Source organism: Rhipicephalus sanguineus, chromosome 1, assembly GCF_013339695.2.
Source record: "Rhipicephalus sanguineus isolate Rsan-2018 chromosome 1, BIME_Rsan_1.4, whole genome shotgun sequence".
In the NCBI taxonomy this organism is placed as follows: domain Eukaryota; kingdom Metazoa; phylum Arthropoda; class Arachnida; order Ixodida; family Ixodidae; genus Rhipicephalus; species Rhipicephalus sanguineus.
The window spans coordinates 207,221,204-207,246,826 of NC_051176.1; the positions used below are offsets into that span (position 1 = coordinate 207,221,204).

Consider the following 25,623-nt stretch of genomic DNA (forward strand, 5'->3'; position numbering starts at 1 on the left):
TGGGATTTCCTCCTCCTCCTCATCACATCTCTTCTCCTCAAGCTCAATTCCCTTTCCCATTCCCTTGCTACATTATACTATACAATTCTATTCTATGCTCTGCTAGCGTGCATGAATGGCCGAGTGATTAGGACGCTCACCTTCGGATCGAGCGTACGCGGGGTCGAATCCCGCCTCGATAAGAATTTTTCATTTTCTCTTTCTTTATATCCTTCTTTCCGTCTCTCTCTCTTTGTTCCTTTCGCTCTTTCTTTCTTACTCTCTCCCTGTACTCGCTCTCAGGGTTATTACAGGCCGCGCCTTCGCGGGGAGTAGTGGGATCTGCCCAAATTCTGTGGCATACTTGTTCATGATGATGATAGGTTTCTCACAGGCCGCACATTACGGCTAGCTTAGGCAGCTTCGCTGTTAAGAGTGCTGCAGGGCCCCTTTAAGAATTTGGCTTTCCCTCACAAGATGTTGGCGTTTCCTCACGAAAGGTAACTTTCCTGCATACATTTGGGAGAGCGAGCGATGCGACTAGGAGGGCGCCGTGCGGAGTGAGTAGAAACTACCGCTTGCCATCCCGTGCTTCCCCCCATGATTCCTCGTCGTAGCGCCCGTCGGCCCGTCGTGCGTGGTTGCCGTTAGCTTCTCCGCGATGGCTGCCGTGAAACGCAAGAAACGCAATTCCTGCGGACTGCCGTGAAGCCGCCTTCTCTGAACTACCGTGAAACAAAAAAAAAAAATTGTTGGGGGTTTACGTCCCAAAACCTTATCGGGAAACAGCACCGTGAAGCCAACGTGCGCACCGAAATGCGCGTTGAAAATACGGCGAATTCTTTAAAACCTTTATGCAGAATTATACGATATATGAAGCGAATTACCGTACTTTTTTTGTGAGTATGACATATGCGGTTTCGACTGTATATTGCGAGAGCGAAGTCTGTAGAAGTTTCATTCTGCAGCTTTGTTGTTTGTTTTTTTCCTGCGCAGCTTTTCCCACGATCAGAGAAGTTTAACTTAGCCAATTATATTTAAACGGCTTTCACTCACGAGTCACAACGGCTGCATTGAAAAGCACGATCAGCTTCCAAACAACAGTTCACTGCTACATGCATCCATGCAAATATGGAGAAATACATTCTCGATCACCCAGGTATTTGCGCCCCTGTAAAGGAAAGATGTGTTTTGCAGTCGTCGAAAAATATGGTACACTTCGCGGTGAGCTGTGGAACGTTTTATGCGGATTATATGAGGAATTATTTAATTATTCTTCAACGTTTCCTCAAATCACTAACCTTTGGTTTGTTGGTTTACAGAAATTCATAAACAACACTTGATGTCAACCGACTCGCCCAGCAACACGTCTTACGCAACCTTATTCGTTGTGGAGTGATTAATGGGCATTCAAGCACCTAAATTCATGCACTTTTCAAGCACCTAACAAGTGGCCGAAATTAAGGTTATGTTGCCAAGAAAATAATAAACAGAAATTAGGCCAGTGACACAAGTGCGCTAAATAGAGCGAGAATAATGGGGTTTCCTTCATGCGCACAGCGCGTGCATCGCGCAGTGCTAATGTCACCCATGAGTAGGAAAAGCTTAGTGTTAATTTGCCTTTGCTTCTTGTTAGCATTAGCATCAGTGTTGGTAACTCAACGCTTGAATTAAATTCTGCGCCTTTTGCTTCGTCTCAGGCATGCAGGTTCATAGACCATGCACAACCCCATCACCAGTCACCCTCGTTGCAGGACGTCCGTTTGTGTTTGTCGCCCGTCCGGAGCACCTTGCGTCTTTCGTGCTTGTCGATGCAGGAGAGCAGCACTGACGGATGACTTGAAACGGCGAGCCCCTGGGAGCCAGCAGTCGCACGGCGTCGTGAAAGCACCGCCCGTCGACCAACGTCGAGTGACACCGAGTCCCGCGTCGCAGCGCTGCGCGCAGTCACACACGAAGGCCACCATGGTTGGGGGTTTACTCCCGTTTGTCCGTTTATTAGAATTCGCAGCTAGGAACATATTCTGGATGAGTAATTTAAGATTGTTTCTTCGCTCCAGAGCCCGTTAGCAAATAATATCAGCTGATGTGGTTAAGCATGAAATACTTGGCAATGACTTCTACGTTCGCCTCTGAGTCGCGAGTTGGCAGTCCGAACGGCTGGTGCGGAAGCCGAGCGCTTCCCGCTGGGTCCCAACGGGTGCTCGCCAGGGCGGGATCTCGCCGTGCAGGAACGCTTCTCGCCGGCCCTGCGGGACCCGCCACCACGCCACGCGGTATCGGCCCGAGAGGCTGCCCTTGGGCCGGAAGACCTGCGACACAGAGAACGTCTGCATGGGTCTCACACACCGTCTTTCTGCGCAGATCGCTTTAACATTGACTTCGAAAGGTGCATTATCGATCGGGCTAGTCGATGGTTTATGATGGGTCGTCTTAGTGCAAAAACTTTTGGACAAGGGACAAAATGAACGTGACACACACAAGCGCTAAACTTCAATTTGAAACATGAAATGAAGATTCAGTAGTAAGTCAAGCGCTTGTGTGTGCCGCGCTCATTCTGTCCTTGGTCCAACAGTAATTGCGCTAAGACGACCCATCTAAGCATTGACGCTGCGCTCACTCTTGCCCATCATTGTCGCAATAACATTACAGACATTCAGTGCAGCCGGCGTCAGTTTGCGGAATTTTGCTGGTGTATCCCTACCTTCAATAATTATTCTACCTTTCTGAATACCTGGGGCCGGCTGCACAAGTTTGCGGAGTATTTGCGGAATTAGATATGGTTTAATTTTTCGTGGCTCGGGCACAAGCAGCGCGGTATTCGGGTTTCGACATTGTACTAGCGCATTCGAAAAACCAAGTTTTGTACGATGTTGCCGGCTATACCCGCTGCACCGGCGCAGAGAATTTTTGTACAGCACACGCCCCGCAAACTTTTAGCGCAGGCTGTACATCTCAGCCTCAATAAAGGCCACCTAACGGTCATATACAGTCACCGGAACATCTATTAAGAATATATTGAAGAAAGCATTTTTCATACCGAAGCTAATAGAAAATTGCACACTAACGCTTCCCACAGATTTTATTTCCTACTCTGAATTTGCCTTAATTCGAGCCCACTTTCAAAGAGCGATCCTGGCCCTGCTCTCTCATCAAACTATGGTGAACATATACGACTCACGTGCGGCATAGGCAGTTGAAATAATGACTCAGCTACAACACGCGCTTGCAATGGTTGCTTTCACATGTATTAGCTTCATGTTTGACGAGTTTGATTGAAGTAAATTAGAAACATAAAAGTCGTGCGGTAAGGTTAAATGTTTTCGACGCGATAGTAGTTTTGAAACAATAGTAGTTCACTGGAACAAATAATGCCGATGAAGACCTCAGTCAAGCCAGGAATGACAAAAAAAAAAAGATGCAATGGGCATATTTGCCCTCGTCGTTGTCATTTTTGTCATTTTTAATGAAAAAAGAAACCTGAGTTGCTTGATGCAAACAATAACTTCACAACGGCAGCAAGTTGCGTTTATACATGTGTGCTTATACATTCGTGCGCGTGTGCGGTTGAAAAAAAACAGTAAAGTGTTATGCTAAAAACAGAATACAATAAAATAATCAGCAACGCCGTTGCTTACTACCAACAGATAAGACGCATGCATCTGTGGTTTGGATGCATAGTATACTTATAAAGGCAGAGTATTTTTTCTGTCGTAGGCAGCATATGCCATGATTATTGGCCTAATTTACGTCACCGTCATCGTGCCGGCTGTTCCACAGGAATACGCTCTTACCCACGGTGTAAGAATATTCAGGTGTTGACACTGCGCGCGCCTAAGCGGCCAGAAAATGTTCGGTCGTCGGTCCGTTGAACGGTGCGCCATCTAATGGCTTGAGGCGGAGTGCGCCCGCGAGTAGCCGAATTACGGTAATGCTGCGTCATCGCCGCCGCGCTCGCCGTGCCCTCTCCTGTTGCTCTCTCGATTTCGCCCCTCGACGCCGCTTGGCGGATGCACATTATCCAACAAAATGGCACAAAAAATGCACGTTATCAGCAGCATGCGCGTTGCTATGGAGACGACTGCCCCGCTTTTCGTAGCGCCCTCCAAGACGGCGCCGATGAAACTGCAAATCATCTGGTAAGAACCCGAACATTATCTGGACGCGCGTGGATTGCGGTTTCCCATGCGTTGGGGGAAGAGTGTCATCACCTGAGTATATTCTTACACCGTGCTCTTACCGCTCTTTCTCTCTCTCTTTCATCGTGGGTTACTGACTCTTCACGGCTTTTGCGTTTTTCGAGGGCCTTTCTGTACGTTAACAATAAGGCTTAAATTTTGAATTGTAACATTTTGAAGACCCTCCAGGTCTAAATAATCGAATAACTTCATAATATTTCTGACTCGTTTACTAACAGCCAGACAGTCATCTTATTACAGTAGGATCCCACTGTTACGTTCCCGGGTGCTGCGTTTTCCTGGCTGTTTCGTCGTTTTCGGCCGGCCCCGGCACAGCTCCCATAGGATCCAATGCAATCGGAACTCCGCTGTTACGTGACAACTGTGGGACCATTTGCGCATTGTACGTTGCGAACCGGCCCTCCAAGACGGCCCAGGCGGCCATGTTGACTTTTCACGTGGCTTGGCTTGGTTCGCTTGGTGGCTTGACGATCACATTGGCCGCCAGTAGCGGTGAGGGCGAGATCTATAATGCATTTTTAAGTCCCGCCACCAGAAACACGACCTCCGAAATCTGTATTCTTCATGTAAACATGGCGTACATAGCGTTCGTGTTCGGGTGCTAAAAATCGGTTTTGATGCATTCAACAAAAGTACGGACTTCGAGATTAGTTTTTGCTGCCCGGAGTGATCATGTTTGCGTGGACTGGGTGCTGGGGTGGACTCATCACTATCGTTATTATAGGAAATGCTTTTCGTGGTGTTCTCCCGTTTTCTGTCTGTCTCTTGTGGGCTGTCGTGCCGTAACAGCGTTGGATTTGTTGCAGAGATTTGCGCGCAGTGACGACACCGAAAGCCGCATGGCACTGCAGGTGTTTGGGAGACGTTTTGTACTGATCGGGCGTGAGAAAATGTGCCAGGCGACTCTGCACAATTTCTTCAAGCGAAAGTTCTTTTTTTTTTAAGTTGTGTGCTTCTCGCCACTACTTTAATTTCTCTTTTTGCCTGTTTCTCGGCTCTGACGGTTTTTTTTTTTGTTGTTTTTTCTATGGTCCCGTGAAACGCGTATCAGCGGGGTTCTACTGCATTAATATTAGGAACAGTGAGTTACACAGTGACCTACTGAGGGAGAAATATTAATTATCTCAATGTAGTTGCATGTACGAATCGTGTTCACGCAATTACTCCACGTTTTCCATTGCGAATATCTGGCTTGTGATTCGAATTGTATTTTCATTGGTATAATAAAGCCAACAACATGCGTCACAAAGCTCCTTTGTGCATGTCACGTTTTTGAAAAAGCTGCGAATGTTTCGGACAGGACAAGCGGATCCCACATTTCGCAGCTGTTCATAGCATTTGATGTCACTGTTCGCAAGACAGTATGATAAATAACATTATTTGAAAACTGATAGCCATTACTACATCACAAAAATTTAAGCTTCTACACTTACCATTCCTGAGCATGGTAAATATGAAGCTAACACAGGCGGAGGGTAATTGTCACTTGAGCCGTTCATTTTATCGCAAAACCGCGCAGACTAGATAATTACCCTTTATAAGAGAACAGCTCTAAGTACAGAAATGTACAAATCACATCGTGCGTTGCCAGTAAGCGCGCTGCAGAACTCATAAGTGACTAACACAGTGAACGCAATTAAGATAAACTTTTTTTTAGAGCGCAGCTCTTAGCCGCCCGTTGCTTTGTTGAGCGGCGTCGCCGTCGGTGGCGTAACCAATAGACACGAAAAGTTAACCGATAGACATGAAATAAATCAAATGAGAAAAAGACCTAGGATCGAATGGGATTTGAACCCGGGCCCTCTGCGTAGCAGTCGAGTATTCTACCACAGAGCCACACTGGTGCTTGAAACACGTTTGCAAAAAGCCCTTATACAGGTGTCAACATCGGACAAGGAATCGCATTAACGTATGTACTGTAGCGTAGCAGAAGAGTAAAACAACACCCAATCATCGCACAATGCTAATTGCGCAACGAGTATGCGGTTTAGTGCTTCCCGCTCACTGCAGAATACTCAGCCATAATTCTTCATCGTCATCAGCCACGTGCAGCATCAACAAAGTGCACATAATACCTTACAGATGCGTAGCGGGTAGCTCGCTTATCCCCAGAAAGTCTAATAATGGCGTAGAGGGTGATGTCCTACGTCACAAAAGTTATGATTTATGGCGTAGTCGATACCTTGCGGAAAGCCAAAACTTCAAGCACAGTTGGCCGTGCCCCAACACGAAGCTGCGCTCAGAATTCGCATTAGGCGGTATCGTGATTTTCGGTGAATTTTTCGTACTATTTACATTTACAGTGCGAAAAAAAAACACACAGCAGCGACGCATTTCCAACCTTATTAAGCGCCATGCACTAATGTTCATGAAAGGACGCTTATTGAGTGTTGAATCTTGCGTTTAGAATGAAATTTCTAATAACGTGGGATCGTCGTGTAAATTTCTGTTGTCTGTAAAAAATGAAAAATGCAGGTGTTATCCTTGATTTTCAGGATTTTCAGGAATCAAGCTGCCGACTCACTGATTTGATGTAAGGGTGACATGAGCACCTGTCATGAAAAAGCATCAGTGCTTCAAATTTTCCGCACGTGACACTATCAAAGAAATATCTCAGATCAACTGGAATGATTTACTGACAGTATATAACATGAATTTTCAGTGAGTGAGTGAGTGAGTGAGTGAGTGAGTGAGTGAGTGAGTGAGTGAGTGAGTGAGTGAGTGAGTGAGTGAGTGAGTGAGTGAGTGAGTGAGTGAGTGAGTGAGTGTGTGTGTGTGTGTGTGTGTGTGTGTGTGTGTGTGTGTGTGTGTGTGTGTGTGTGTGTGTGTGTGTGTGTGTGTGTGTGTGTGTGTGTGTGTGTGTGTGTGTGTGTGTGTGTGTGTGTGTGTGTGTGTGTGTGTGTGTGTGTGTGTGTGTGTGTTTTGCTTAACTTTTTTATTCACTTTCTGCGCTCGAGCGAAGTGCAGTAACTCTGTAATATAGCAACTTATTGTTCACCTTACCATTGTGTTGTCGCTTCTTGCGCATACTTTCTAGTGGAGCTTGAATAAACAAATACCGCAATTAGTTCAGCCAGTATTGAGTAGTTTTAAAGCCTACAGGTCATATGCAATAATACAGAAACAGAAGACTCGCCAGGAGAAAGATTATAGTATACATCCAGAGCTTCGTGGTTCGCCAGCGCTTTTACCAGCCATATACTACTGGCCTACTCTCTCTCTCGCTCCCTCTAAACGACGCTGCCCTTAAGAAAACACCTCCTCTCACGAAGAAAGAAATATTAACGTTTTCGACCATATTTAGAAATGGCCAAACGTGATATGGATGGATCAGTGGCGTATCACGTGGTAAGGACATGTTTTAAACACCCTCGCCCAGGAAAAGTATCGTCACCACTTCAAGAGTACCTTGTTTCGCGGTGCAGCGCAAGTTCACGCGTTCTGACGCTCAATCGAAACTGCACTCGAATCCACTGTTAAAAGCAGGCTCACAATGGCACCGAACTTAGTGCATGAGGACCGTTGCAGAGGGCTGCTTGATAGCAATCTGCTCGTGCGAGTTTGATGCGACAGACCACAACAGGCTCAGTCAGGGAGCGGCAGCGGCTCAAGATAAGTGCCAAGAAAGTCCGAGGTAAAATGCCTTAGCCTTCTAGTTAGTAGCCTCAATTTTTCTTTGTGACAAGATGCACAACTGTGCATATCGGCAACCGAAGAGATAGTCGCCATTTTGACTATGTTAATTTAATGTCTAAAGTTACTTGTGGCTTTAGACTGGTAGTCGCAGAAAGAAGATCGCTAACAAGGATATCAAATACAATGTTTGTAAAAGACTTCAGCCACGATTTAGTAGTCGAACATAGCGTAGTTTAACTCGACAAGACTTCAAATGTATTAGAGAGATACATGAAGTAATCTTCGTAGTTTTATCGGCCGTATTGTACATATACTGCAGCAACGATTTCCTCGGTAATTAAAATGAACAAGCATGGATTCACACTCGCATCGGCACACATGAAATGATCTCTCCCGACGACCACAAATATTCGCTGTCAGGACAGTGGTGTGACGACCCGCGTAGGCAGAGGTGAGCAAACGTTTTGCGTTGCCTTTTCCACCTTCAACGAGTCCCTGAAACTCTTGTGTTAATGCGACCTCCAACACTAGGCGCGCCAGAGACAACGCACACGATGTCACCAGCCACCTCTGCAAGTTTTTCAAATGCACCACATTACCTTGAAGGTAGGACGTGCGGGTCGCCTATGCACTAGCCGCGTGGAGAGCTAGAGCAGCAGCCACTGCCGGGCTAGCTAAAGGGTGAGGCGCGCGCTCATCTGCCAACGCATTTTACCGCGCGCTCCCACACCGCCCTCCCTTTACTACACTCACAGTTGTAGTTACAAGTTCATTATGTAGACAAAATACGCAACAGCAACTAGGTTGAAAAAGTCACTGATCTTTCCCAAGCAGACTGTGTCCTGCATAAGGCCGAGATTAAGAAGTAGAGCAAACGAATTGCCAAGTTGCTGTTGCTTGTGCACTACTTCTAAATGCAAATAATCCTTGGTAAAGTGCTTATGTATCCCACAATAAGTGCGTGCCTAGAACTAACTTGAAAAAGAGGGTGCTATTCCTCGCTCCTCTCTTTCGATGCTGGGTCCAAATATAAAAGCTCTCACGTTGCCAGGCACGCAGTGACCTCATTCCTTACTGACACTTCCTGGTGTTCCGGCTCGTCATTGTTGCGGTCAATAATAATACTATTAATAAAATTATTACGTTTATCCGCCCGTTGCAGAGGATGTCGGTGGAAGCGCCGCCAGTGCCCGAAGAGCCCCGAAATGGCCTCTTCTCGGGAGTACAATCGTGTGCACTGACAACCTTCATATGAAAAACTGACAGGGTCCCCTATGCATTCACTTAAGACGACTTCTCTTTCTCTTAAGTCATCTTCTCTTTCTTCTCAGTCGATGTATTGATCCTGCCTCGCAACCCTTCGAAAGCTTTCTGCAACTAACGTGGTTTTGCACTGCCTCCAAGATCGGAGGTACCTCACCTGGTTTTGCATTGCCTCTGTGATCGGACTACCTTTGACCAAGCTACGATGACACGTGCTGACGTCATCGTGTGACGTGACGTCACAGTGACGTCATGATGACGGCACAAATATTGGCGATCTGTGACGTTGTCGTCACGCCATGTGGTGACGTCATCACGTGATGATGATTTTTTGCATCACTCGTCCCCGACGCCGCGGGACGCCGACTGTTAAATTTCGCGTTTGATGAGGTACTTGAGGCTTTCGCTTTAAAAGCAGCACAAGAGGTATGTCGTGCAAGTAATCAACAACCTTTCGAAGCAGTGCAGTTGAAGCGGCAATTAAGATGTCAGCAATTTTCCTTTATAGTTTGCACTGCGCCATCCTCCTGCGAATGTAAAGTTACACATGCAATAGAGTGACTCACTTCTCATAGCCATGGTTTAATCATGGCCATGTGACGCACCGCTATCTTTAGAAATTATTATACTTCCCCGCAACAAAACCTCCTGATGTCAACCGTCTTCATCTCACTTAGCCAATGAGTCCACTTAGTTCTAAATGAGATTATGAACTTATTATGAACCTTGTAAAACCATTTTCAAAGGCCACTTTGGCTTGCATATTAATTAAGCTATACCTGTGCAAATGTTCAACTCAGGATTTGTATTTCCTTGATCACCTGGACAATTAAAAGTAGTTCATGCACCCTTACACATCGCTTTAGTGGCCCCATAAGAATTTGATCTGTGTCCTTGAATTTCCGAATGCTCTTGAAATTTCACCGAGAATGTCGTGATATTGACTACATATCCTTACGATATTTAACTTTTCACACCTTCGGTGTTGTATAGTCTCTCCCGTGATCTTCACAGCATACTCCAATCAATGTGAGTTTTATTTCTTACGGATATCTCAGTTAGCCCATACATACTTGTAACTCTTTAAGTACATTTCGCAAGGTACCCTCTGTATGTCTTTATGAGTGCTTACTTTTAGTTGTCCCGCGGGGTGTCTTTTTTTTTTTTTTAGAGCGCAGCTCTTAGGCGCCCGTTCCTGCGTTGAGCGGCGTCACTGTTGTCGTCGGCCTAACCGATAGAGGGAACGAGGGCGGGAGACTGCCCCAAGGAGTTATCCACCATGAGAGCCAGCGAGCCGCTGTGTTAGCGTTTACAATGCCTCGTGCCCGCTCGCGCTTCTTGTGACAGCGCAACGCATGCCTCTCACGCACCGGCACGAGTAAGTGGGTTGACCTGCGAGGCTTGGGAGAAGAAGACGTGCGTTGATCGAAGGGATACTGTGTGTGGAACGCTCTAGCGGACTCTAAAGCGCCCTTTATAGTACGGCGCAGCGTTCGCGTCAGCCACCGGCGGCTGGAGTTGGCGACGCCAGGTTCACCACGTTACTTTGACGCGAAAACCGAGCGTTCCATATTCGCACCGCGCCGAGTCGCCTTGACGCATGCGCATTTGCACAACTTATCACAAAATCAAAACAACGAGACAGCTGCGCTCAGAATTCGCATTGGGCGGTATCGTAATCGTCGGTGAATTTTTAGTTCTGAATAACTGTCATTGCGTTCGTATAAATTTTTGCAACTCCCACAATAGACCTGCACTTTTTTTTTTAATTTCGCCCGTGTATCATGTTGGACCATCGATTAAATATTTCTGCAACATTTAATGTGTGGGCTCACTGGTGACACGGAAAATTTTCGTGGAAAAGGCGCACCGCGCGCATCGTATTGAATCGGTTTTCTTGTGGTACTATAACGCAGAATCGTTATCTTTTTTTGTAGTTACTTCCTCGCGCGTTCAGAGACACCCAGTTCGTCACTGCCAAGTGCGCGGTTTCTTTACGCATCACTTTTGTCCTTAAGCGCTTATTTCCTTTCGACCAATGTAATGCGAATAAAATATGCGAGCTAAAGCGTAGATAACGAAATTTTGTCAGCTATTCCTAATAAAACGTGCTATGTCCTGGAAAACCTAAAGTGAACGAAACAACTAGTTGCGATACCCTAACATATCCCAACAGATTTTTGTAATTCTTTTGCGGTATTGCTTCCGACTGAAAAAATCACAGTTTCGCCGCAAGGGCGAAGCAATGAATGCGATAGCAACAAATTGGAATGTTATACAAAGTAACGCTAGCAGCTAACTATTTTGGATCCGATCTCGTGGAACTCTACAAAACGATGGTGCAAGGCAATACGGCCGCTTCAGGGAGCAAAGCGGTTTTCGTGCTGTCTGTCGTCTCAACGCGAAGTAAGCGGTAAGAGCACAGCGCGTACAAGGGTATACAGTCTGCTGATTTCTGTCGAGACAGCGCACGCGACAGCGCCCTTATGATCAAAGTTCGCAGTTGCCGCTCGAGCGACGCAGCTCCCTCCCCACACCAGCGCCCCTTCAAGCTCCTTCACCCGACGAAAGACGGGCGGGGCGTTTCCTCTCTGCTTGAGGAGCCATAGACGGCAGGCTTCGCACGCGGGGCGATGTTATTGCATGCGCCCTTCGTGCGACGGAGATGGCAGGCTCGTTTTATCTGTTTCAGTAGCGTGCGTCCCCAGCGCTTGAGCGCTTTTACTCGCGCGTAGAACATACGATGCGCGGGGCGATGTTGCTTATTTGGACTTTACACGGAACATGACGGTGACGGCAAAAACCAGGCGAGAGTGTCTATGTAATTGCTATCGCAATAAAAGGCAGCTTGTTCATGCTTACGCCACTGCCGAACATTTGAACGACAATAATTGGAATAAACTGTTATTGCAATAAAACCACAGCAAAATGGGAGCGAAAACACAGCTACCTACCAACCGCAAAGTGAATGGTATGAGACTTAAAAGAATTTGCATTAAAATTGAGGGGCTCCTCATGTTGCGATACGCATGCAGTTTGCGTGAGTGGATTTCGCGCGTACTTTACCTTCATTGAGTCATATTCTTATGTGTTTCTTCTTGCCGGAACTGTCCATTAAGGTCGAGACAGACGGTACGATTTCCCATGCGATGCGACGTCCGACGCGGCGGTGGGGAAACCGGAATGGTGACTTTTCATAGCATCGGACAGCCACCATTCCGGCTGCCGCACCGCCGCGTCGGCCATCGCATCGCACGGAAAATCGTACAGTCTGTCTCGCGCTTTGAGGCCGACCCGCATTTAGCGTTTCTGCCGGCGTCGGCTATACCGCCACATCGCTCGTCGTTGACGTGAAGCCAGACACCCAGCCGAAGCCCCGAGGCTGGACAAGCAAGATTCTTTGACATCTAGTATAGGACATGACAGATTTCGGCGTTTTGCCTTGTTCCCTCGCTTCAAATCAACGCGAAGTTACGCAGTGCCAGCCGACACCGGTAAAAACGCTGCATGTGTGTCGACCTTTCTCTTGCGCCTTTATGTCGAAGCGAGGCACTCTTCCTCTGTAGCGCTCTCTGAGCGTGAATGCATCGCCACCTTAACAGCTTCCGAAAGGAGCTAGCATTACATAACAACGCTCAATGTGTGTTCGGTAACACCTGGCGGCGCATGCTCGCGCGCCCCGTTTCAACCACTCGGTTTTTTTTCAACTTCAAAGAATCGCATGTAACGTATCGATCAAGTTTCATGATTGCCCAGCGCGGCGCACGCGCCGAACCGGTGATGACATCGCTCAGGCTACGTATTTAGACGGTTTGATTTCTTGCTTGCATGTTCCTCGGTCAATGGCGCCTGTCCAGTGCCTACTATTGGGAATTGGCCAAGGAGCTCGCGGTTAAAGTAAATAGAAATTTCGAAAAAGAAAAAGCAATCGTTCACAATATATTGAAATCGATTCCTTTTTGATAGTGAAGATTTTATAGCTTATTTTTCTCATAAGAAAAAAGTTAAGTTGCAATAAAACAGTTTCAAATACATGAACGACAAACATGCGAGCTTCTGTAAAGCACTGAATTATTGATTCTAATTAATTACCAAAGTGGTCCTCCTTGTATCGCAGAGGTGTTCGCAAACGGCCAGGCAGATGTTACTGTAGCTGAAAACCAATGAAAGAATGCGAATAATATTTTGAGTGTTTAGCGTAATTTCCTATTTTCTGAACAGAATTTCGACTTGTTTTCCGGCTTCGTTTCGCAACGGATAAGCTTTCCTCCTCTTCTTCCTTGGTAGCCGCGCATTCACCTTCGTAATATCAGTGCGTGGATAGTGCGAGTCATCATAAACTCCTTTCTGAATATGGGCACCACCCACTCGTTGCGCAATTCACGTGGTACCATGCCTGGTGCAATTCTACCCTTTTGCTACGCAAGAGTACACGCGTTAATGGGACTCCTCGCATCGCACTACATGAAGACTGTATAGGCTTTTTTTTTTTTTTTTCGGAGCAGTTTCAAGACCTGGTGTGGCTCTGTGGTAAAACACCCGACTTCCACGCAGAATGGCTATAGGTTCGTTTCCCACTTGAACGGAGGATGTTTATTAGTTATTTATTCGCATCTATCTCGCTTTTTCGCTCACAACCAATGACCCCGATGCCGGAATTTCAGGGGCACGGGCTCCCTAACGCTCTCGCGTTAAAAGGACGCAGTTTCGTTCTCACACCTGCCTCCCTCTACCAATACAAGAAGAAAGAAAAGGTCGGATAACATTATTCTGGTTGCAGCGAGCATTACATTCACTTACGTATACGTCATTACTTCTCACAACTATAACGTATTCAAAAACTATTGCAGAGTGCTTTCTAGAAGTACGTGTTGACCACAGGCCCAATTCTACGCCAATAAATGGCACGAATCATAGCGGTTGCGGTATTCTAAAAGATGATGGACATGCTTATCTCTGCTGATGAGAGAGGACATGCCGCACGGTCAGCGCAACGCAGCTGCCCTGTCGTGTAGGCAGCATGCAGTCGCAAGTGGTGAGTAAATGTATTGAGATGCTTGTGATGTTAAACTGGCATGTGTAAGTCAGTCAGATGATCTGCTAGATGTGAAACTTTTGTTTGAAAATGTGCTTTGTTCGCTTCAGTGGACACAATTTTAGCTAGCAATTAGACCCATTAGGCACACAGTAATAAAACGTTCTTAATTTAGTCTTTTCTCAGTCAGAATTACGGTGTATGTTTATATCTGGAAATATAAAGGCAATCGCATTTTCAGCTTGCTGATTTTCCTGTTGTGCTTCCGTTCCAACACATCATCAGTTTTGACACTCGGTCAGCTAATTTCGCATTCTGGGGTGTGGATTTTGACATATCGTTAAGCCTCGCGATTACGCTGCAGTAAGCGAGCGTGGAAAAAAAAAAAGATCACTCGTTGCTTGTTTTCACCAGCCCAGAGCAAGAGCTCAGATGCTATAAGCTTCGCCCCGCTTGAAAAGGATGTGTCACACGCGGTAAGCAATGTCGCAAGGAGATTTTGATGATGCAATGAGATGCACGCCCCCTGATTACGAAGTTAGCTTAGCTGAGTGACCTTCAAATGAGATCATGAGCATCTCTTAATAGAAGTGCTGAAGTGCTCCAGGGCCCATATTCACAAAATCGTCTTACATTAAAAATTTTCGTAAAAGAATACTTCAGCCTATCACGATGCGGGACATAACATTAATGTAGCCGGCTGACAAATGGGAAACGCACTACGAAAGAGAAGTTTTGTGAATTCTACTCCAGGAGAATGAAAACGAAAGTGTCTTCGAGTATGACTGTCCGAACGTTTTCAAATATAAACGTAAACCATAACGCTGACAGCGCCAGAAATAAATCACGAACTTTTCGTTAGTCGTTTGCTTTAAGACAGTAATTTTTCCCGAAAGCAGTGTTCGTTAAAGCGAATAAACCACCCGTGCAAGCACATTTCATGTAGCTAACGCAGCGATTTTATCTCCGTTGCTGTTAACGTTTCAAGGAACTTACGCAGACAGGGGTCAATGCTATTTGCCTTCGCAGTCAAGCGTAAAGAGAGGATACAATTCGCTTATGAGCTTTTCGTGAATGCAGATCCCGGGGGAGATTCAAACAGCTTTTCCTCCGTGAATGTTCTTGCCACAGGCCAGCTGTCTTCGCTGATGATCTGTCCAGCACCGCGATTGGCTGAAATATTCTCTTACTAACCTTTCCAACGTAAGACTTTCTTGTCAATGCACATCCAGAATCATTTACTCGCACATACCTTAGAGCAAACTGTTAATCTCGACCTCCTTCGTCATCCGTCGGCTGAGCCCGTGCAAAGGCTGCGTGCGTGGGACGAGACAGTCGACGACAATGTTACGATAAGTTAGCAGCATACGATGAATACAGGCTCAGTATAGGCGTGCGCAGGGTTCTCCAGTAGGGAAGGACCAAGTTATACGGATCATTTATTCTGAGGTATTCACCTGAAATATTGTGGACAGTTCTCTCTATATATGCAATCGTTCTCTATATCTATATATGCATTGGTTGGTGGCTCTCTTCTACGCACTGTTACGCAGTAAAATAACTAACAGCATCTGAGTATCCTCACTGCAATATCGAAAGATAAGAAGTCGTTGGACAAGGAGTGTCTGGAGTCATCGTTCCGACAAGGTGACTTGTCTTCGTCAGGGCAAAGTCAAGTTTCCTTCAAACGCTGGCTCCAGTCACATTCTTTGTTCAAGCACTTTTCTATCGGGTGAGTGCCGACGCATGGCGGTTTCGCAACAAAATACCACTTCCGAGTTTCCTGAGCTCACGAATGGGGGGTGGTAAGCGCCACCCAACCTCATAGTTACTGTATATGCTCAAGCGAGCTCATGCAGTAGCCTTACCGAAACTGGGGCGGACCGTGAACGTCAAGAGGCTTGGCATTTCGATTTCCTCGGCGTCTCGTGCTGAAATTATTCATGTGGCATTCTGCGATCTACCATTCATAATACTATGCTCTTGTATCCGTTTCTACATCGTTGGTTCTAGCCAAGATTGTATAAGCCCAATAAGCAGCTTGCGAAAGTGCTCCGCGCTTTATGAAAATTCATAATGAAAGCAAATAGCGCGAAAAAATGTCAGTAAGACAAGACGAAGAAGGCTACGGCACAAGCGTCTTACGTTTTTTCGCGCTATTTGCTTTCATCATGAATTACCAACTCGCCCAACAATCAATCCTTCTAAGAAAATTCATAGGTAGAAAGTTTCTGCCTAAAAAAATTTTTCTCGATGCTAGAGGTCACCATGCCTCGTATTTAGTCCTTAAGGGGGTACGTTTTCGCAAATCGACTCGACTCCTAACATACCAACTTTAATAACACTATAGACTATGAATGTGGTAATTCTTCAATAACCGGTGCACACAGCAGCTATCCATCTTTAACCTCAACCAAGTGTTCAATGTGCGGCGACCACAGCAGTATGTCCAGTAACAACCTCGAAAGTTCTCACTTATATGTAGCTGAAAATTATGATTGGCTGGGCTTGTGACCTCCAACTGTGAACAGCGCAAAAACGGGACAGATATTAAAGGGGTCATGAAGCACCCCTTGGACTTGTGGAAAAAGCACATCCTGCGGAAAGCTTACACGGCTATGAACTGCTCAGCCAAATATTGCAGTCGTGCGCGCCGCGTAAAGGCTACAAGCGGAACGCGAAGTTGCTGTTTTCTCAGGCGCCCTCTTTTCAAACAGAGGCCGGTTCTCACTCTCGTCGGTGGGCGGGGCGACTGCCGAGCGACGTCGCGATCTGCATCGCCGCGTCGCAAAAGACATAGCATCCTCATTGGCCGACAGCCGACGTAAATCGAAAGCGGCGTTCGGATCAGATGCTTATTGCCACGGGGTGCCGCCACTTGCCGGCGCCGCACTCCTCAGTACACGGTAGCCGCGCTCGCGCTCGCGAATCACAGCGGGAGAGCGATCGCGTTTCATGACGCGCGCTGACGTAACTTCTTTCCCCCGTGCCATCCCTCCCCGTGTAGCTTCCAGTGCGCTCGTCGGCACGAGAAAAGAGAGAAAGCGCTGAGAGCGTGCGCCCAAACCCCGTAACTCCGCTCATTCTTGACGGATTCGAGAAATTTTTGCGGCAATCGATTCGGGAGGCAGTAAATTCCGATACTGAGGTCATTAGATCATTACTTGGAAAAGTGATTCATGGCCCCTTTAAGGATAGAGTGCCTGTATCGTGTATACCACCTGTCCCGTTTTCGCGTTGCCTACAGGAAGTTGGCTTATGCCTTTTGGAACTCACATGTGTTCCCCACGCGATTCCCGGATCCACGACGACAGTGCAACAACCCAAGCTAGAAACCGACCTCTACAAGCCTATGTGACAAAATAATAATAATAATAATAATAATAATAATAATAATAATAATAATAATAATAATAATAATAATAATAATAATAATAATAATAATATCTGGGGTTTAACGTCCCCAAACCACGATATGATTATGAGAGACGCCGTAGTGGAGGACTTCGGAAATTTCGACCACTTGGGGTTCTTTAACGTGCACCTAAATGTAGGTAAACGGGCCTCAAACATTTTCGTCTCCATCGAAATTGCAGCCGCCGCGGCCAGGATTCGATCCCGCGACCTTCGGTCAGCAGACGTGACAAAATATTGAGCCGATGTGGACACCCCGATGAGGCACTACTTTCAGTTCTCCCTCCTTTTTCTCACAGCGCCGCTGTTTAAAGCCGAGGTAAATCCCTGGGGATCCGTCGTCCGCACTTTCTAGCCCAGCTGCAAGAGCGAAGCCTGACGACAGGGAGAGCATGGGTAAAGCTAAGTAGGCGAGAGGGTAGCCTAGTGCAGCAGGTTGAGCCTGGCAGAGAAAGGGTAGCGACGTGGTGAGAGTGAAGCTGGGTAGAGAGGAGGAGAGCAAAGGCGAAGCTATGGCGGGAGCTGAGCAGGCGGTGTGCAGAGGAGGAGAAAGCAGGAGCGCGATGGGCTGTGCCGGTGAAAGGAGATGATTAATAGTAGCGCGCTCGGGCACAAGGGGAGCTTGTGAGAGAGGAGGAAGGGCGCGCCGAGCGTTGGCGAAAACGAAGGAAAGGCGCGTTGACGCCACCAGCAGTTTCAACAGCCTTGCCGCCGTTAAGTCAGTTGAAGCTGCGCATAATTTTTTTCTTCTGTTCAATCCCCATCCCATTTCCTCTTGTGTAGGGTAGAAAACTGGAGGCGCGTCTGACTGACGCCTGCTTTTATATTTGCTCCTCTATCTCTCTGCTGCTGCTGCTGCTCAACACGCCTCAACACGACTCAACACGACTGCTGCTCAACACGACTCAACAGCGCGGCGCGTCATTGTTTGATTCGGTGAGAGAAACAGCAACCATCGAGAGAAAAGAACGTCTTCGTCCATGCCATTCTAACTTGCCCTGTTGAAGTTACCTATCCCCCTCCCCCCAGACTGTCACCTCAAAGAGCTAGTGCCCATTTAATATAAGTACACCTTTTCAACATTAAAGTTGGGCCCGTTTGAAGTGAATGAAATGCGGCGACAACCTCAGCAAGAAAACAAGGCTTGATATGATCACTGGTCATCCCAATCAGTGCAGTGAATCCACGTTGTAGTATGACGTCCTGCAGCCAAACATGTCCACCGGCTTTGGAGCACTTCCCATCTTATTTTGTGCTTTATTGGGATGGGAATTTCAGGTACGTGAAATTTCTCCGCCGTCATGATGTTCCATATAATTTCCAAGTGCGATAAGATTTTATCGCACCAGGCGCACGGCCCCTTGCTGAATCAAAGGAAAGCGTGTGCTTTCGCGTGCCATGAAGGGTGAGGGATGGTATTGCGGATGGTATTGAGTAGAGGTGTCTGGGCCGTAGCAGAGGGGGGGGGGGGGGGGGAGGCTGTAGATGAAGCATGACTCCTCTTCTGCTCAGCCCGCTTGGGAGCATTGGGGCGGTTACTGCCCGTAGCAACGGTTGCAAAGGCAAAAGACAACGCTGGTGCAAAGGCTGAGTGAGCTGTTATGATTGGTCGCTTCGTTTGCGCTGCCTCCGCGAGCCTAATTTTAGAGGACGCGTAGTCTCAAAGAAGCCAGAGGTAACGCGATACATCCGCTCACTTCTGTTTTCCGCTGTTAATCATGCTAGCCCTGTGAAAGCTAGCGTTAACGGTCACAAACTGATATGTGTTAATGTTTTCATGAACTCGCATAACAATAGACTAAAATTAGTCAGCGAACGTTTACCAGACCATATAGGGACGATAACACCATTAACCTTGCACTCTAAAAATGGCGAGTAAAAAGGGTGTCTTTCTGTCGCTCAACGATACGCCATTTATCTTGCGTGCCTTTCCTTGCACTACCGGCGCGCGCCCGGCACTTCCAGGTCACGAACGACATGCACGTTATGAGCGTGACATAGCATTCTTGAAAGGAAAGTGGCCAGCGCCGAGTTTCCAAGCAAGGAAAGCAAGCAACCTCCATAGACAAACACGACTGACGGATAAGCGCTACAATACTATAGGTGCTGCCGCCACCCGTAACCACCGTATCAGATTTTACTGCGCCCTTAGCTGAGATCACGTCTTATATATATTGCCATTAGTAATGGAATGGTATTTAACAATGGGGTCGTGTGGGCGCTCTTTGGGTGAGCAATTTCCGCGCGCCTATAGCGTTGGAGGTAGCGTTGCATCTAAGTTTATGATGCTTGTTGAAGGAGAGGAAGGTTTGCTCACCTTTGCCTGCACAGTTCATCCCGCTAACGTTGCATCGCTGTTATCAAGTAAGATCTGTTAATGCTTGTCTGTGCGCGCGTGATAACTTTCTTGCTAATCAGTGAATGTTTACTGCAACATATTTCAGCGAATCTTTAATGCAACATAATGCAACAGAACAACGAAGCTTACTTCGTGTGCTTGTTTAATACAGTGGTTTCGTCATCAATGTTTCGCTTTTAAACTGCGAATCTCGTTTCTGGATGTTATTTCCCATTGGTTAGCAGTCTTTGGCAATGAATGCCGGGTATCGCGGTTGCTTGTTGTCTGGTTTTAGGATAAGCTTTTGTGTTCGAACGCTCTTGTAAACACTGACCCTAGAACGAAATTCACAAAGCTTATGCTCGTAAGCGCTCTTCACCATTGGCTTACCGTGTCGGCCCATAAAATGTCCAAGAAGATTGGCCACAAGGTCAGCTCTTACGGGCAGTTCGAACGTACGAATGTTTTTCTTTTTTGTTTTTGCGAATGGAGGCCCAGGCCCTAAATTTTGGAGCGATGCCTTTTCAGATGATATTCTTCGGGATGTGCGCTCTTTGGGTGAGTTTGTACGCGTTTAGCAGGTGCAATCAAGTTAACCCTTTTTTACTTATTCCTTTTCGTGTTTCGTCAGTGGTTCGGCCAATGCTCCGCCTCAGTTATCAGCGGGATCAGGCAATCATACACTGTACACGACAGGTATGGCACAGAATTGTGTGAAAGGCATCGCTATAAAATCACGACCCGTGGCCTGCATTCACAAAAGGCTATTACATTAAAACAGTTCGTAAAAGCAATGCCAGCCAGTCACATTAATAGCGCACGCAACTGGACAATAGCTAACCGCATTTATGAGCGAACATGTTTACGAATTCTGTTTCAGGGCACATATTTTAAAAAATTTGTTAGGCTATAATTGTTCGAGAAATCAAATTTCATCCAAGCTTGATGAACGAAGGCAACCTGCGAGTAGCAAGAAAAAAGTCAAAAGGAACGCTTCGCAATTAAGGCTTGAGGAACTAGACTTAGAGTTTCTTTCGTACGTGCTCTTTCTCAATGGCCGGGCGCTTTCGCTAATGGTATGTCCTGCTACCGAGGTCGAACTTAATAAACTTCTCCTCCGTAAGTGTTCTCTGCTGTTGGCCAACCATCCTCCTTAGTAATGCGTTCAGCATCATGACTGGCTGAAAATTCCTTCTAAGAACAATACTAGCGTTTTTGCGAATTCTGCCTAGTGTAAGGCACAAAGCCGCACGCTCGTTTAATTGACCTCCCTGTGCTTTTTCTCCCTGCTCTATCTAAACATCCGTTTATCTCTCCGCTCCATCCATCTATCTCCCTACTCCATCCATATCCCTACTCTATCTCCCTTCTCTATCTGCCTCCCTACTCTATCTCCCTACGCTATCTATCTACTCTCTACTCTATCTATCTATCTAGGCCCGAGGCTCTGTATTCGCAAAGAGCCGCTATAATAGAATTGTTTGTAAGAGAAAATTTCAGCCATTCCTAATATTGCACATACTATCAGCGAAGACGGCTGGCCAAAAGGAAGCGCTTGTGACCGAAAAGCTTACAGAATTTGGCCCCTGTGCCCATATTCATCAAAATATTTTATAGTGGGATCGTCAGCAAGAAAAATATTCAGCCGATGCTGAACATAATCGTAGCGAAGGCGAATGGTAAAAGTCTCTCAGAACGGGAAGCTCTGTGCATTCTAACATTAGGCCCGAGTTCACAAGACATACCTTTCGTAAGCGCTCTTAGCCGCTGGCGGGCCGCCTTCTTTAGTAATATGAAACGTGTCGCAATTATTTGGTTGTCTCTTATTCTACATAACAATTCTAGCATAACAAGTTTCTGTGAATTTCTCTCTCCGATGCCTAGTTACGATGTTTCTCAATGCAACGTTCGGGGGAGCCAAGAAAGTAAAAGCAGAACGCGTTTAGTACGTGTGTGCTGCATATCGAAACAGAAAAATACAATGGAGTCGGGATGCTATCGATGTGTACCCCTGAGGAGAACTGAAAAAACAAGGGCTGCAAGCTAAGCTACTTGGTTGACGCGAATCGATGTAGCTGTTTGCGCAAAAAATGGCGAGGACACATCCATGTAGACGTGGCACAGGCGCAGCTACACACAGGCACAGGTGCAGCTACATCGATGTCATACCAACACGTCCAAAATGCTACGCTGTTGACGCGAATCTCTTCTGCTACAACACTGCACAAACTCATGAAAGCAGAAAAATGGACGCCAGCGATAAACACAGGACGTTCACGCCACCTTCAAAGCACTGCTCGGTAACTTTCAAGGCAATAAAACTGGATTGACAACAGCTCGATAAGATAATGAGAAGGCATACAGAAGCTGGGCCAATATTCACAAGAATGCCTTACGGTAGAATTGTTCGTAATAAAAAATTTCAGGAAACCTTTATACTCTATAGCATTAGCAAAGCCGACTGGTCCATGGTAAAGAGCACTTACCAACCACAAGTTTAGTGAGTTCGACCTCTGGTGCTTATTAAGAAGCTTCTATGCATGGGGTTTTAAAAAAAAACTCAACGCACATTGTTCATTCGAGTGGATAACTTGAGGTTTCCAAAGAGGAAAGCACAAGAAAGAACTGAGAACTTTTGCCAGATTTAATCTCTCCATAAACCCGCAGATATGCTGGATTGGGGCTCATGCAATTCAGTGGCCGTAAGCGGGGCAGTTCAGTCGAGACCACCTGGCTAACACGCGCGACATGCAATGCTATCATCGTTTGCGCTGTTGCTGTAGTAGCTTGGTTTTCTTTTTTTTTTTTACACATGCGGGGCTAAAAGAAGCCTCACAAGGACACCTCACCATTAGAAATTATTGCAATTCAATACTGAACGCACCACCAGGGCGTGATCACAGTGCACGTTTATTGGCTGTAGGACATTCGACTACCTTTATTTAGTATGTGTACCTAACTGAGTTGAAAAATATAGCGTAAAAGCCAGGCGACAGTGTTTAGGTTAGAGAAGCTTAACGTCTTGACACCAGTTCCTTCACCCATAATTTATTCAAGCTATCCGCCTTTCCACTGTACACAACACAGATACAGCGCACTGGTCAAATTCGCGAATCAGAGCCACAGGAAGAATTTAGGTTTAAACATAGAATGCTGTCTTATAGTGCTGAATTTTGCACCAATATGTAAAGAAATAGGCAAAACGTGACATGGAGCAAGCACCTGAAGAGCAAAACGCACGAAGTGAGGACTCTGCTTCTCGATCACCGGGGTACAGCGCCCGTCATATACCGCTGCCCCCACGTCAGGTCAGACTTGACGTGGTTACAGCGATAATCATAAGTTTAATACAGCGAGACCGAACAACAGGACCATGGAAGACCGTGGTGCGAGCTTTAGAAAGAAAATATAGTGAATGGTTGCGATCCTAACATGGCTGCGGAACACGAGAAGCAAATAGCCGGGGCACTCGGCGCCAACGGCTGGCCGTGTGAATTCATACGCAACGGCCGCCATTGCAGCCGAGGAGCGCAGCGTCCGCAACGGTCAGACGGGTCGCGAGCGCTGCGCAGAGGAGAGGAGTGCGTGTTCACCTCGTGTGGTCCTGGCCGTCGTCGTCCGGGCTGGAAGGCTCTGCCTGCGACGGGGAGACAAGGCGTGGAGTGGATGCCAGCAGTGCGGCAGACACGTGCCTCACCTGCGTGCAGGCTGCCCGGAGAGCGGCGGTCCTTGCGCGGCGGCAGCGGTCCTCGCACCGCCGGCGGTAAGCGGCCCCTGGCGAGCTACTAGTCGGGGCGGCCCCCTCGAGAGAGAGAGGCGCCCCCAGGCGGTACCAAGGGGTCTGGCTGCCATTGGGGCCAGCGGCCGCAGCAGGGCCCGGGGCGATAGAGATACACGGTGCCGCGCGCGAGGCGGTGTGGAAGCCGCCTCGCCGGGCTTGCATAGCGAGGGCGGCCCTCTCTGGGATACATGTGTGTGCTCTAGGCGAGCCTAGCGGCCGTAGGGCCGGCTACGGTAACTGGCTAGGTCCCTGCTGCGCGCTCACTTGCCCCAGTAGCCCCCGGGCCGCCTGGCACCGAACTGGTGGGCGCAGGGCGCGGCCGCGCCGCCGTGACAGGGCGCGCCGTGGCACGGGTGCATGGTGCCGGTCTGTTGGGCGGCCACCGAGGGCGGCATGGGGCCCAGCTCCACGTCGGAGCCGTCGTCCTGCGCCTTCATCTGGTTGGCGTAGAAGTCGTACAGGCGGCCCAGGATGACGGTGGCCATGGCGCTGCCATGGTTGTTCTCGATGAGGCGCAGCACGAACACGCCGTCCCAGCCCAGGTAGTTGACGGCGATCTTGCGCGAGACGCGCGACAGCTCGCCCAGGCTCACCATGCGGGTCCTCCAGAGGCAGAGCCGCACGAAGGCGAACCGGTTGCAGCGGAAGCAGCGCCACAGCCAGAGCAGCAGGCTGGCCAGGTTCAGCGGCAGCAGGAGCGCCAGGTAGAACCATACGACGGAGAAGATCTTCTCGTTGAACACGTTGATGGGCAGTACGCAGCGGCAGAGGTAGGTGCGCAGGCCGCCCTGGAGCGCGGCTCGCACCTGGCACAGCGTCTGCAGCGGGAACCGCGGCGAGTTCCACCAGTCGCCGTCGGCGGCCAGCCGTCGTGCCAGCTCGAGGCCGTGGCGCAAGAAGCCGCGGCCCAGGAAGGCCGTGAGCAGCAGGAACTGGAGGCCCACGTTGAGCACGTAGAGCGATTTGACCAGCAGGTAGAGTAGGCAGAGGTAGCGCGTGGGGCCGCCCACGCAGCGGCAGGCGAGCGGGAGGCCGCAGGCCGGGTCCGTGCAGCAGCCCGCGCTGCCGGCCACCAGCGTGTGGAACTGATCCACGAACTCGGACAGGAGGGCCTCGCGCTGCTGGCAGCCCGGCGGCAGGCTGGCGATGTCCGAGGCCCGCTTGAGCAGCCGGCGCAGCTTGACGCCCGCGCTGTGCGCGCACGCGCCCCACAGCACGAAGGGCAGGTGAAAGCAGCAGCCCTGCACGAGCAGGATCAGCGGCGCCCACTGGTAGTACGAGACGTGCACGCGCCGCAGGCGCTCGGCGCCACCGGCCGGCGGGGTCTCGAAGCCCGCGTAGTCCAGCTCCTCAGGCTGCACTCGCGGGTCCGGCGGCTCTCGCGGCGGAGCTTCGGCCGCCTCGTCGCCCTCGGCGTCGCTCACCAGGTAGTATGTGGAGGCTGTCCAGCAGTAGCTGTTGACAAAGCGCGCCTGGGCGTCCGTGAAATAAGTCGGCGTGAAGCACTCGATTGGGTCGCCGATGTACTGGCGCGTAAAGATGGGAAGCGCCAGGAACAGGAACACCACCAGGGTGTACTTGCGGTTCAGCTTGTCCACGCCGTCGTCGATGGGCACATGGATGCCTCCGATCAGGTCGTGGAAGCGGAACAGGAAGGACATGCTCTTGCCTTCGCCAGCCGGCTGATGGTCGTGCGGCGCCTGCGCGTGATCCGTGGTGACGCTTCGGGGCGCTGCGCGAACGCCGCGGTGCCTGCTGGCCGCTCTGGGTCGCCCGGGCCCCCGCCGCCGGTGCCGCAACCGCCGGTGCCGCCGCCGCCGCCGCCGCCGCTCTCACGCTGCTGCTGCTGCTGCCGGGACCGCTGCGCTGGCGCATGGCAGCCCGGGCTAGCATGCCACCTGCAGCAGCCAGGCCGCCTTAGCGGCGCTGCGCTGCCCGGCCGCCATGGCCCCACTCACCTGCAACCGCGCATGCGCAC

At 48.7% G+C, this 25,623-nt stretch overlaps 1 protein-coding gene across 2 annotated transcripts; it reads right to left on the bottom strand.

Annotated features, from left to right (window-relative positions):
* Positions 1-1,947: 1,947 nt before the first annotated feature.
* On the bottom strand, positions 1,948-25,623 carry LOC119406367 (innexin unc-9). 2 transcript variants are annotated; one of them, XM_037673111.2, is made up of 3 exons: positions 23,562-25,623; positions 23,458-23,501; positions 1,948-2,291 (listed from the first exon to the last, which is right to left on the bottom strand). In XM_037673111.2, exon 1 carries the CDS (start codon positions 25,304-25,306, stop codon positions 23,906-23,908), a length of 1,401 nt encoding a protein of 466 aa, XP_037529039.1. In that variant the 5' UTR covers positions 25,307-25,623; the 3' UTR covers positions 1,948-2,291; positions 23,458-23,501; positions 23,562-23,905. The 2 variants fall into 2 exon arrangements, with proteins under 2 accessions (XP_037529039.1, XP_037529047.1); XM_037673119.2 differs by having other exon boundaries at positions 1,948-2,309.

Bases quoted from the DNA above. Each gene is read 5' to 3' on its own strand.
- LOC119406367 (XM_037673111.2), bottom strand. From the start codon at position 25,306: ATGTCCTTCCTGTTCCGCTTCCACGACCTGATCGGAGGCATCCATGTG.